The 14,096-nt window shown below is 42.0% G+C and overlaps 1 protein-coding gene across 3 annotated transcripts; it reads right to left on the bottom strand.

Annotated features, from left to right (window-relative positions):
- Positions 1-1,306: 1,306 nt before the first annotated feature.
- Positions 1,307-14,096, bottom strand: rusf1 (RUS family member 1). Of its 3 annotated transcripts, XM_045720151.2 has the most exons (15): positions 13,898-14,096; positions 13,647-13,811; positions 8,168-8,245; positions 7,840-7,954; positions 7,715-7,760; positions 7,601-7,633; positions 7,406-7,511; positions 7,102-7,203; positions 6,902-6,972; positions 6,592-6,776; positions 6,427-6,484; positions 6,271-6,335; positions 5,972-6,118; positions 5,731-5,796; positions 1,307-1,595 (listed from the first exon to the last, which is right to left on the bottom strand). In XM_045720151.2, the coding sequence occupies exons 2-15, from the start codon at positions 13,779-13,781 to the stop codon at positions 1,510-1,512; spliced, it is 1,293 nt and encodes a 430-aa protein (XP_045576107.2). In that variant the 5' UTR covers positions 13,782-13,811; positions 13,898-14,096; the 3' UTR covers positions 1,307-1,509. The 3 variants fall into 3 exon arrangements, with proteins under 3 accessions (XP_045576107.2, XP_045576108.2, XP_082832584.1); XM_045720152.2 differs by having other exon boundaries at positions 13,647-13,913; XM_082976458.1 differs by lacking the exon at positions 13,898-14,096 and having other exon boundaries at positions 8,168-8,313.

The raw sequence follows: 14,096 nt of genomic DNA, 5'->3' as shown, positions 1-14,096 counted from the left end.
CAACAGTCTTTACAGCACTTCACCAATCTGGGTTTTATAGGAGAATAACCAGATGGAAGTCACACCTGAGAAAAAGGCACATGACAGCACGCCTGGAGTTAGCAAAAATGCATGTGAAAGACTCAGATCATAAGGCTACGTCTGGAGAAAACCAGGCACACAGCCCATCACCTGTCGAACACCATCCCTACCCTGAAGCATAGTGGTGGCAGCATCATGCTATGGGGATGCTTTTCAGCGGCAAGGACACAGAAAATCCTTGATGAGAACATACTTCAGAATGTAAATGACCTTAACTTGGTCACGGCCCCAGTCTAACAGGACAGTGACCCCAAGCATACAGCCAAAGCAACGCTGGAATGGCTTCAGAACAAGAATGTGAAAGTCCTTGAGTGGCCCAGCTGAAATCCAGCCTTGAATCCCATTACATTTGTGGAAATTCTTTAGAATTGCTGTTCACCGCCACTCCCCATCTAACTTAACAGAGCTTGAGAAAATCTGCAGGGAAGAATGGGAGAAAATCCCCAAATCCAGATGTGCAATGCTGATACAGATACACCCAAGATGACTCAAAATTGTAATCGACGCCAAAGGTGCTTCTACAAAGTATTGGCTCTGAGTGTGAATAATTATCTAAATCAGATATTTATAAAAAGAACCATTTAAAATCACAGCATATCTTTTGGCTGTCTTTTTGAGTGGGTGAATATAGGTCGGAATCTCATTGATCAACATCTCAACCAACTATTACCCAATTATCCACGTGGAAATTACATGGTGTGCCAAGTGGGAAGCGATCACTTGTCACTGACTTTTATTTTGACATGAGGCAAGCAGAGAATTGGGACCCACGTTTGGAAAGTCTGATTTAATATAATTTATTTTTAACCTTTATTTAACTAGGCAAGTCAGTTAAAAACAAATTCTTATTTACAATGATGGCCTACCCCAGATAACACTGGGACAATTGTGCGCCGCCATATGGGATTCCCAATCACGGCCAGATTCGAACCAGGGACTGTAGTGACGCTTCTTGCACTGAGATGCAGTGCCTTAGACCGCTGAGCCACTCGGGAGCCAGTACATACAGTACATTCCTTTTAATATTTTGTCTCAAAAGGACCAATCCCCCAGACAAATGGGCAGACTAAGTTCAAATGTAATATTATTCAATATTCTGGTTTCCAGAGGTCCTGAGAGAACCGTTTCCAAAGATTTATTGTATTGCATTATGTCAGACTGTGACTAGCTAACTGGCTATCACTGGATGATGTATCAGGCTAGTCAGAGGCTTACTTTCAGGGGCTGGTAATATCACACTGGCCATAACAGATGGTTAAAGTTATGGTCAAGTTTATTCTGAAGTTTATATAAAATGTACCAAAAAAGGACAAAAACCTTTAATTGAATCTGAGCATATTAATCTTTGAGCATCTCACAATGAATGTTTGAAAGAGAGCTCAGCCTATTTCCTTGCAGTTGCTGCTCTCTAGAGACCCTGACACTCCTCTAACTGCTCTTCTTCTTCCACTCCACCCTCCATTCGTTCCAGTCCAGTAGGGTTCGACTGGTCTGCCATCCAGCTACCTCCAGAGCTAGAAGAGATGAAGCACAAACAATGGTGACTTACCAGTGTGACAACATCCAGGGGAGTCAGTTGGGTGTGGCGCTCAAGACCAAAAATGTAAATTAGGCTCAAATCATTCCAATCCCGATTTAAAATGCAACAGCTGTTTAGCATATTGAAGGCTGGCTTTAGGACCATGTGGAGCATCGCTCGGAGAGCGGCTGCCACCCTGCCGCCTCAGAGAGAGTAGAGAAATCGAGACACCCTACTCCCAATTTTTTTCAGATTGGGGCGGGGCCACTCTGGTCTACTTATTGCCCCCAACGGGGCGGGAGCGGACAATAAGTAGACCAGATAGCTGTTCCTTCTCTTGCGTGAGCATGCCAGATATTATGGAGGAACAGAATGTCACATGGGTAAAGCCTGCTCACGCGAGAGAGGAAACGCCCACTTATACAGGCAGAAACCGTGACCATTTTTTCTTCAATGGCTAACGGCCTGAGTAAACTCTTATCTTTTCGCTCACTTTTAGAAAGCAGGGACAGTGCCAGTCTGCTTTGCTGGACAGCAATTTAGGCAGTGTGCTGAATGCTTTGAATTTCATGTCGGCATTTGAACTGTCTTATTTGATAGCCAGGTGATCATTTAATTGGGAGGTGGGGGAACCCTCATTTTTGGTGGCTGTTCGAAACCAAAAGCATTTATTGCCATTAGAATATGGGTTGTGAAAGCTGTAGAGCTAATTTATATTTTTATTCATTCACCCAGTAGGCTAGAGCAAGTTTGGTTTCCTGTTTTTGGCCTTAAAAACAAACAATTGTAGGCTATTACACATTTGAATTGTCATGCAGTGACAGAATGATTATTGAGATAATGCAAATCATTCATGATTACTTAGTTGGCCTAACTTTTTTCAACTTCTTGCTGTAGGCCTACTTCATCATCATCATCCTCTGCCTGCATCCTTAATCCCTACCTGTAGCCTACCTGCCTCTGGTATAATGCATTTCCACCATTCACTATCAGTCTTGCTTGTCCAGCTTCCTGAATTAAAATGAGATATTCTAACAATCTTGCTTGCAAAAGTTATTTAGCTAGTGTGGATGTAGCACTTTTTAAAATATAATGAGCACCCTGATAGTGCAACTTCTGTGTATGCAACACATTACAATCAGATGGAGACAAGCTGGCCCGGGGAACAAATGGAGCGAGCCGCCCCTTCGTTGGTTACTGAACTCAGCAAAAAAAGAAACGTCTCACTATTAACTGCGTTTATTTTCAGCAAACTTAACATGTGTAAATATTTGTATGAACATAAGATTCAACAACTGAGACAAACTGAACAAGTTCCACAGACATGTGACAAACAGAAATTGAATAATGTGTCCCTGAACGGGGGGGGGGGGTCAACATCAAAAGTAACAGTCAGTAAGTATCTGGTGTGCCCACCAGCTGCATTAAGTACTGCAGTGCATCTCCTCATGGACTGCACCAGATTTGCCAGTTCTTGCTGTGAGATGTTACCCCACTCTTCCACCAAGGCACAAGCAAGTTCATGGACATTTCTGGGGGGAATGGCCCTGGCCCTGGCCCTAGCCCTCACCCTCCGATCCAACAGGTCCAAGATTGAGATCCGGGCTCTTCGCTGACCATGACAGAACACTGACATTCCTGTCTTGCAGGAAATCAGCCATACTGCTAGTTCTGTGCGTGGTGCCATTGTCATGCTGGAGGGTCATGTCAGGATGAGCCTGCAGGAAGGGTACCACATGAGGGAGGAGGATGTCTTCCCTGTAACGCACAGCGCTGAGATTGCCTGCAATGACAACAAGCTCAGTCTGATGATGCTGTGACACACCGCCCCAGACCATGACGGACCCTCCAAATCGATCCAGCTCCAGAGTACAGGCCTCAGTATAACACTCATTCCTTCGACGATAAACGCAAATCCGACATAGACAAAACTGTGACTTGTCAGTGAAGAGCACTTTTAGCCAGTCCTTTCTGGTCCAGCGACGGTGGGTTTGTGCCCATAGGCAACGTTGTTGCCGGTGATGTCTGGTGAGGACCTGCCTTACAACAGGCCTACAAGCCCTCAGTCCAGCCTCTCTCAGCCTATTGCAGACAGTCTGAGCACTGATGGAGGGATTGTGCGTTCCTGGTGTAACTCGGGCAGTTGTTGTTGCCATCCTGTACCTGTCCCGCAGGTGTGATGTTCGGATGTACCGGTCCTGTGCAGGTGTTGTTACACGTGGTCTGCCACTGCGAGGACGATCAGCTGTCTGTCCTGTCTCCCTGTAGCGCTGTCTTAGGCGTCTCACAGTACGGACATTGCAATTTATTGCCCTGGCCACATCTACAGTCCTCATGCCTCCTTGCAGCATGCCTAAGGCACGTTCACGCAGATGAGCAGGGACCCTGGGAATCTTTCTTTTGGTGTTTTTCAGAGTCAGTAGAAAGGCCTCTTTAGTGTCCTAAGTTTTCATAACTGTGACCTTAATTGCCTACTGCCTGTAAGCTGTTAGCGTCTTAACGACCGTTCCACAAGTGCATGTTCATTCATTGTTTATGGCTCATTGAACAAGCATGGGAAACAGTGTTTAAACCCTTTACAATGAAGATCTGTGAAGTTATTTGGATTTTTACGAATTATCTTTGAAAGACAGGGTCCTGAAAAAGGGACGTTTCTTTTTTTGCTGAGTTTACATAAATGTTCTCAGAGCCAACTCGTTGGTTAATAGAATGTTTAAATACTCTGAGGCACCTTGTTGATAAAATGCCTCAATATTCGTTCAAATATTTTTTATTGAACACACACAAGAATTGTGTATAGGTATAAAAGACAAGTATGCAATTCTTATCTAAACATAAAAGAGCAGACAGAAACAACAAGACCCAGAGTTCTAAGTACAAAACAAATATAACAAAACAAGACATACAGAACAAGGACAGTTAGAAAGAAAGAGGGTAAAAATGCCTCAATATTCGTTGAATATTTTCCTTCCCTGGTGAATAATGCAGAAATTATCAAATGAGCTTGGCGCACACATTATGCAGCGCAATAAGAGAAAATGTAACTACTGGAAACATTTGACACAGAGAATGATAGAGGCCTCCAGTGGCCAAAAGGCCATTTTAGCATGAGCAGGGCCATGAGGGCTTCCACCATTTTAATGTAGTCAACTGGATGGGACTTCCAACTTCATTGGCTGAGCCCTCCTGGTGACTGTGTTCGAGTCATGTCCAACCGGGTCATCAGGAGGGATCAGCCAATAGTGAAGAAGAAAATTGACTACTTCAAACTCGAGATTGCCTCAATGACGCTGCTCATATACGCTACAATGGCACATATAAAATAATGAAACGTCTATCTATCTCTATGGTTTGATAAGGTGACATGTAAAGGGGCCTTAGCTCCCTTTTAAAAAGGCATGTGTAGATTTTCCATTTGTAATTTGTGATTTTGGACATTCTTTGGTCGAGTCATGCGTCCTTGTCGGCCTAAGTAAGTCATTTTGTGTAGGCCTATGCCTTTTATTTCAAAGCATGTTTATGATTTATGTGGTATAGTTTGCATCCGCGGCCAACTGTTTTATGCACCAGATACTCACATTTATTTTTATTTTATTTATTTAACCTTTATTTGACTAGGCAAGTCTTAAGAACAAATTCTTATTTACAATGACGGCCTACCAAAAGCCCTCCTGAGGGGACGGGGCCTGGGATAAAAAATAATAATAATAATAAAATAAAAGAACATTGATATCGGCTTTTGAAAATCGTCCTTGTTGTGATTTGATAGCCTGTATTATGCATCTATTTCATGTTCACTGTATGTGCTGTTCCACAAGTAAATGAGTCAATTTATGAAGTTGAGTAGTGGTTGACATTTTACACACCATTCCACAGACCTTTAAACCCATTATTGAGGTGATAATTAATGGCTGGGATCATTTTTATTGGTTTTTGCTGTTCTCCAAATAGTATGTTATAGTTTTTAAACTGTGTACAAATGCAGTAAATGAGCTTCAACTTCCAAACAATTCCTTAGGGGGAGGGGCATACCCTAGGTTTAGCTGAACGGACGCCACTGACAACATCCCAACATACACGGTGGGAGTAAACAGCTACTGACTGAGCACACCTTGTTACACTGAGCTTACCTTTGAGGAATGGCTGAAAAATTTGGTCCATAAGTTTATGACTCTCATGCACCAGCTCCCAATGATCTTGAGGGAAAGGAAAAAGGGATAACAGAGAGGAAAAGGGGATAACAGAGAGGAAAAAGGGATAACAGAGAGGAAAAAGGGATAACAGAGAGGAAAAGGGGATAACAGAGTTATAACACAGCATTGACAGACATTGGTTTAAACTGTCATGTAAAGATGATCATTAAAGGCTCACTGTTGCTGTGTGACATTGAGAGTTGTTTGAGAGCCCCCTCTAGTGGCGAGACAGGGTGTAACACAGCACAGAGGCACACTGCTTGGCACACAGCCCTGATCTCATCACATACAGATGCATCTGGTCCCAAACAAACACACACCGTGCCTAAGGGAGAGAAATAGCACATTCAATAACACTCACATGACATACACCATCTATTAAAATGACATGATGTAATGTACATCCATCTAGAAACAACCCACGTGACAACTGAGTACAGCAGTTGGTGGGGGATTACTGAAAGATGTTATACACACCACGTTTGACTCCGATAAGGAAGGGCCCGTGGTTGTTTTTCATGGCCAAATTAAGGTCCTCTGACCTACAAAATGAAAGAAATTATATCATTGAGCATGAACATCCAAATCTGAGCACACTTCACTTTCACACCAAACAGGCAGACACCAACTTACGTATAAACAAGTTCCCCTAGCCTCACTCCCAGTTTGATTGGCACTGTCCTCCTGAACTCTAAAAAAATAAACAGCAGAAAAGTATGTTAAAGCCATTGATAGTTGATAGCCATAATGATCAACAAGCCATTTCATTGTTTATTATTCACTGAATGTCAGCCATACCCAAGAATACAGGCTCTTTATGATTGGCCTCTAGTGGAGCGAGGACCCGTCCATCTCTAAGGTATTGGTGGAGCACAATAGCAAGCCGAGCTTCGTTGAGTGTCTCCATGACAACCGAACGCACTGCTTTGTAATTTGCAAAAAGGTGGAGGATGGTGAAAAGGAAGAAGAGGACGAACGTCAGCCTGAGGAGATGAGAAGGGATGGAAAACAGATCAATCTCCATTGAATAACCAATAGGTTAGCTATATAGAGCTGTCATGTCCTATCTCATACAGTGCCAGTGTAAGCAGTGCAATAGAGGACTCACAGTGGATTGTCAGTGACAAGAGGAATAAGGATCAGACTGACTAGCAGTCCAGCCAGATTCACTAAAGTCTCCTGTAAAGAACACATGAATTACAATAAGATCCTCATCTTAAAGCAGCCGTACAAGACAGGACAGTAAAAGCCATGGGTTAGTTACAGTATCTTACAGTATCATCAAGTAGAGAAATATGTATGGAGCACCTGGCTGCCATCTTTGGCAGAGATGTCCGCCATGTTGTCTCTGCGAGCTTGGTGAAGAGTCAAAGCAGCTCTGGTGGCCCCACCTGCAACCCCGACAATGGACTGACAAACACAGAGAGAGAGATATCGAACAGTGTACATTTACATTTAGCAGACGCTCTTATTCAGAGCTAATTACAATCAGTGCATTCAACCAAAGTAGGTAAAACAACCACATATTAGGAACATTGCAAGTAAAACCTTCAAAATAGCTGGTTGCTATCTGCAAAATCAATGCTAGTGAGAATATGTTATTCAGGTTTACCTTGAATATTCCAGCAGAGCACACAATTAGAGTGAAGCATGTTGGGAAGTTAGGAGCCAGTATTTCCATGAACATGGCGATATCATTGAGAACATCAGCAACAAGCCTAAGGAAAACAGCACAAGCATTGACATACCCAATAATTCCATAACACACAATGAACACACTCACTTTATTGATGCTTGACATCCCTACCTCCATTTTTTGGCCTCAGAGTCTAGTTTATTCCTAAAACACAGAGAAAGACAAAATTTGAAAAACAATATTGAAAATTACTAATAGTAGATTACAAAACAAATCAAAACTCACCCTTTAAGCCAGGCAAATAGGATTCTTCCCAGCATGCCTGTGCCATCTAAAATGTAGATAGTTTTTTTTATAAAACCCCTTAACAGGAAAGAAGACAATGGTCTTATCACAGTCATTACACTAACCTCGTAATAACCAGGTAATTGTTGCAGCAGCAACTGTTGCCTCTTGGTTTCCAACACCAACACCCCTTAAAGAGGCCTGGGTGGCAAGAGTACCTGAAAGAGAACTGGAGAAGGCCTGTGTGTGTGTGTGTGTGTGTGTGTGTGTGTGTGTGTGTGTGTGTGTGTGTGTGTGTGTGTGTGTGTGTGTGTGTGGGGGCAGAGAGAGAGAAAGGGAGAGGGAGGGAGTGCAACAGAGTGTTAAAATGTACCAATAAATTTGACATTTCAAAATAATGGCACACATATCCACAAAACAACAACATCCTATGTCTTTCTCACACAGACCTACCTGAAGAGTATCCCAAAATTGATACTGCAGGTAATCGCCACTGACACTCTCTGGAAACCCCTGAGGCAAGAAGACACTCTAACAAGAGCAGATGAGATGAGAGAGAGAGTGGGGGGGGGGTTGTATGTAATGTACAGTATGGGTACCTGGAGGAAAATGAGGGAGGGTCATGCTTTTTCAATTTCAGTCAAGGGGAGGGTTTAGTATTTTTTAAATATAGTCCAGGGGAGGGTCATGTAATTGATGACATTTCTATATTTCTCAGTGTTTTAGAATTAGTTGCTTACTAGGCTATATATCGATGTGTGCCCGATGCCTCCCCTCATCTCTGATTCTCCCTTGGGCACGCAATATTAAGTGTGCTTATAGGCTATTTAGTGTGGTCTCAATCAAATGATCCATAGCCTATATGTGCATGCTAGGAGAAGCACAGAGCAAAGTTATATTTCTAAGATAGCTGTTGGGATGGGGTACATAAAACTAGGCAGCATTACACACTGCAATGGATATTCCAACCCTGAGCCCCAGCCTGCTCTGCTCTTGCTGACCAATGCCTAACCAATGGCTGTGCTGTGTAGGCCTACGGTGGTAGTTCAGGAGAGTCAAAGGCTTCTTCGGATTTTTTTGGATTGCGCGCCGACTCGCCTATGTTCTGTTTAGGTTAAGGAGAGGGTGAATATGAGAAGGAGCTATAGGAGGACAGACTCATTGTAATGGCCGAAATGAAATACATGGAATGTATCAAACACATGGAAACCACGTTTGACTCTGTTCCATCAATTACATTCCAGCTATTACAATGAGCTCTTCCTACTATAGCTCCTCCCACCAGCCTCCACTGGTGGGAACAAGCATTACAACTCAGCCTGGAAAACACCCTACATTCACCTTTTATGGTGACAATAACACCCTCCATTCACCTTTTATGGTGACAATAACACCCTCCATTCACCTTTTATGGTGACAATAACACCCTCCATTCACCTTTTATGGTGACAATAACACCCTCCATTCACCTTTTATGGTGACAATAACACCCTCCATTCACCTTTTATGGTGACAATAACACCCTCCATTCTCCTTTTATGGTGACAATAACACCCTTTATTTGCTGTATAATTTGGAACTACTTGCATTAGGCCTCGGCATGCAAATATTTAGTTTATCAATAGATTATTGGGTTTATATGCCCTGCCTTGGTATAGGCTCTGAGATTAAATAGGCAAGGATGTCGCGCTCCTATCGCACAGCAATAGTGTAGCCTACACATACTGTCAAATATTTTACCTAAACTACTGCCCTATTTAATGTGTTAGCAGTCATTTATGCTGTATCTGGAAAATAACTGGCAGTTTCTGAACGAGAAAACAATGGCACATTTTCGTGGACCTGTCAGCAGAACATTTTAATTCGACAATGTTTTAAGTAGACTTTTTCCCCCAACCTAAATGATGGACAACCCGCAAATTCTGAAACATAGTAGGGCAGGCCACAAAAAAATGCAATTACAGTACTTACAGTAGGTACAGTTTTATTTCTCCTGTGTTTTTGTTTTACTTGACTTTTTAATTTATGTTTTATAGTACTACTGATATTTATTACTGCTAGAAAAGCATTTCACAGTAGGCTACTTATGCACATGAGAATACAAATTGAAACGCCATACATATGCCTACTTCAATGTAAAAGATCAGCTGTCAATGTAAAACTGCGCTGCCTATGATTTTGCAAAACTTGAAATACATATAGCCTATCTATTTACTAGGCTACTAGGTCCAATTAAATGAGAGATGTGGATGGTAATTTGTTGTATGGCTCCTTTGAGAATATGAACCAATCACGGCCAGAAAAAGTGAGGAATATATTCTGCAAATATAGTGCCTAAAAAAGGGAAAAAGATTCCTATGTCTAATTATAAGATTTCTATGTCTAATTATTTTCGATTCTAAATATAAAACACATAGATTTTCATTCTTCTCACTAATGGTAAATGGTTCATTTGTTTTCCTGTTTTTATTTTTTTTATTTAAGCTTTTCATCATATCCCCCATTTGCACAAAATACTTACATGCAGTGGCGACCCGTCATTCAGGGCAGGTGGGGCTGAGCCAAAAGAAAAAGTCGACAATCTACTGGCAAGTCCTTTTTAATCCTTGTCATATGAAGAGAAATTATAGATAAAACGTATCGGTGCTCATCGGCCATTGGACATAAAGATTACACAACAAGTTGGAAATTGCAAATTCACCAATGAGTTGTTTGGAAGGAGTCGGTGGCTAACTGCAAGCACTGCAAAGCAACCACTAACATTAGCCTTCTATTCAATGGAGTGGATGTGTGTTTTTTCCCCGAGTTTGTTGACAAATGTTTGTATTTTTCAAAGTTTGTTGACAAAATGTGCCCCCAAAGGACCGCCGTGCCACCTTCACAAGGTGAGTCCAAAAATGTCTTGTATGCTGCTGCATAAATGATGTAATATGCAAGGGAGATATGTATACTGTAGCTAAGAAAGTAATGCTAAGTGTATGTTGTGTAGTATGCTGTTAGTAGCCCATGTCATTCGTGGCCGGTGTGTGCTTGTTTGCCAACTTTTTTTTCACAGCTTTGACAGTGCTACTGATAGTAGTGGTGGCGCCTGGGTTGTGCAAATTCAGCACACACAACATTCTACAATAGAATTCTGTTATTTGACATGTCAAATTAAAAGCATATTTAATGTGTCGAATAGTGTTATGACGTGTATCTTTTTTGACACGCAAAGACCCAAACGGCGTTCAATGTGCCTCACCCTAATCATTTGGTCTATTTTCACCTCTTAATTTCGCCTACTGTTCTGACTTGGTGGTGCACATGTAGCTTTTAACCTGTTTTAGAGAAATGTAATCATTGAATATTGCAAGAGCTTTCATTGTCTGGTTTATATGTCCCCTTTATTTATCCTACGGTTCTGACTTGTTGTACAGGGAGTACACTGTAAGAACGGCCCATGTTCTGAATTCTGTCGCTGTACAGTGGGGGAAAAATGTATTTGATCCCCTGCTGATTTTGAACGTTTGCCCACTGACAAAGAAAGGATCAGTCTATAATTTTAATGGTAGGTTTATTTGAACAGTGAGAGACAGAATAACAACAAAAATATCCAGAAAAACGCATGTCAGAAATGTTATAAATTGATTTGCATTTTAATGAGGGAAATAAGTATTTGACCCCCTCTCAATCAGAAAGATTTCTGGCTCCCAGGTGTCTTTTATACAGGTAACGAGCTGAGATTAGGAGCACACTCTTAAAGGGAGTGCTCCTAACCGCAGCTTGTTACCTGTAAAAAAGACACCTGTCCACAGAAGCAATCAATCAATCAGATTCCAAACTCTCCACCATGGCCAAGAGCTCTCCAAGGATGTCAGGGACAAGATTGTAGACCTACACAAGGCTGGAATGGGCTACAAGACCATCGCCAAGCAGCTTGGTGAGAAGGTGACAACATTTGGTGCGATTATTCGCAAATGGAAGAAACACAAAAGAACTGTCAATATCCCTCGGCCTGGGGCTCCATGCAAGATCTCACCTCGTGGAGTTGCAATGATCATGAGAACGGTGAGGAATCAGCCCAGAACTACACGGGAGGATTTTGTCAATGATCTCAAGGCAGCTGGGACCATAGTCACCAAGAAAACAATTGGTAACACACTACGCCGTGAAGGACTGAAATCCTGCAGCGCCCGCAAGGTCCCCCTGCTCAGGAATACATATACATGCCCGTCTGAAGTTTGCCAATGAACATCTGAATGACTCAGAGGACAACTGGTGAAGTGTTGTGGTCAGATGAGACCAGAATGGAGCTCTTTGACATCAACTCAACTATTCGTGTTTGGAGGAGGAATGCTGCCTATGACCCCAAAAACACCATCTCCACCGTCAAACATGGAGGTGGAAACATTATGCTTTGGGGGTGTTTTTCTGCTAAGGGGACAGGACAACTTCACCGCATCAAAGGGACGATGGACGGGGCCATGTACCGTCAAATATTGGGTGAGAACCTCCTTCCCTCAGCCAGGGTATTGAAAATGGGTCGTGGATGGGTATTCCAGCATGACAATGACCCAAAACACACGGCCAAGGCAACAAAGGAGTGGCTCAAGAAGAAGCACATTAAGGTCCTGGAGTGGCCTAGCCAGTCTTCAGACCTTAATCCCATAGAAAATCTGTGGAGGGAGCTGAAGGTTCGAGTTGCCAAACGTCAGCCTCGAAACCTTAATGACTTGGAGAAGATCTGCAAAGAAGATTGGGACAAAATCCCTCCTGAGATGTGTGCAAACCTGGTGGCCAACTACAAGAAACGTCTGACCTCTGTGATTGCCAACAAGGGTTTTGCCACCAAGTACTAAGTCATGTTTTGCAGAGGGGTCAAATACTTATTTCCCTCATTAAAATGCAAATCATTTCATAACATTTTTGACATGCATTTTTCTGGATTTTTGTTGTTATTCTGTCTCTCACTGTTCAAATAAACCTACTATTACTATTAAAATTATAGACTGGTCATTTCTTTGTATTTGGGCAAATGTACAAAATCAGCAGGGGATCAAATACTTTTTTCCTCCACTGTACATTTCAAAAGTGCTGAACAAATAGTTATATTAGCTACGTCCGTCGTCGCTCATTAATGTCTTAATCGAAATTACAGATTGCCTCTTATCCGCTTGTCGTCCCCTTATGCCATAGCTTGTACATCTCAATTGTTTAAGCAAGTCAGCCATATCAGCTATGTTTTTTTTAAAGGCAGTAAATGAGGCTGAATGAACTGTTTCGCTGCCAGACAAAGCAGTGCTGAAAGCCAGGTGTAGCAGTGGTAAGGTGTTGGGACAGCTTTATGTAGGTCCTAACCGTTTGTGGGCACCGTTTGTCGCCGTTATAGTGCAATTAATGTATTGTTTAGTGTTGTGGCTTTGCTGGCATGCATCCCACATTTTTGTTTTTGCCCCACCAAGATTTACATGCTAAAATCGCCACTGCTTACTTGCAATACAATATTTCAACCACTAGCAGATGGTCTAAAGTTTGCGGAGAGGTGAGCACATTCTCACAATCAAACTAAACCTTTTTAAATGCCAACTTTTGCGTGAAAAGTGGCGCAAGCACATTTTGGGGTATTATTTTGTACTTATGAAAGGTGTATAAATTAGGCCCCTTGTCTGTCCCAAGAAGTGAGGGTAAACGATAGGCATGGAACATGCTATCCACTTTATGTTTAATTATTATTTGGGGTATAGATGAGGGTCACTTGTTTTTTTTCAAGCGTTCAGGAAGGGTTTAGGTAAAATATATTTTGCTTAATTAAGAGGGCTAACCGTTTTCATTTCAGAGATGTCAGATTTTCTCCATGTAACGATTATTATAAATAACGTTCACTCCCTTAGCAGTTATGAGACTATATTCTGTGAGCCTTTATCAAAATTCATTATAATGTAAAAATTCTCACTTTGAACACGCCAATGATGGTTTTTCCAGTCGTCCCACCGTTGCCCCCTTCTCTTTCTCTCTCCATTACTCCATCCTTCAACTGATATTTCCATGACTCGAGGGAGCCATATCTCTCCGTTGCCACCACTGACATTTTCTCTTTCTCAATTTAATGAAATACCACCTGCACGGTTAGACAGGTGATTGTAAATAATATATTTAGTTATGAATTTTATGCAATAGTAATTTCTGTTGCATGTTTTCACTTACCAACGCTTTACTTCCGTGTTTTCAGAATCCACGTCAGCTGTACAAGTTCTGTATTTTCTATTGGCTAAGGACTGAAACTGTCTCTGTGGTTTAGACCAATCCCGCGATTGCTTTGGGACAGCTTGATCCAGAAGTCACAGATCATTTTCCACAGACGTGAATTTTGCTTGTTTGTAGTATTTGTGTGTGTGTGGCTGTG

This window comes from Salmo salar, chromosome 06 (assembly GCF_965601325.2).
Source record: "Salmo salar chromosome 06, fSalSal1, whole genome shotgun sequence".
In the NCBI taxonomy this organism is placed as follows: Eukaryota; Metazoa; Chordata; class Actinopteri; order Salmoniformes; family Salmonidae; genus Salmo; species Salmo salar.
Note: the sequence above shows the minus strand (reverse complement) of the source record. Positions and strands in the feature narration are given on the sequence as shown.

Coding starts and splice junctions, on each gene's coding strand:
- rusf1 (XM_045720151.2), bottom strand. CDS start 13,781: ATGTCAGTGGTGGCAACGGAGAGATATGGCTCCCTCGAGTCATGGAAA. Junction 7,634..7,714: donor CTATTTGCCTGGCTTAAAGG/GTGAGTTTTGAT, acceptor TCTGTGTTTTAG/GAATAAACTAGACTCTGAGG. Junction 6,777..6,901: donor CTTGTCACTGACAATCCACT/GTGAGTCCTCTA, acceptor TCATCTCCTCAG/GCTGACGTTCGTCCTCTTCT.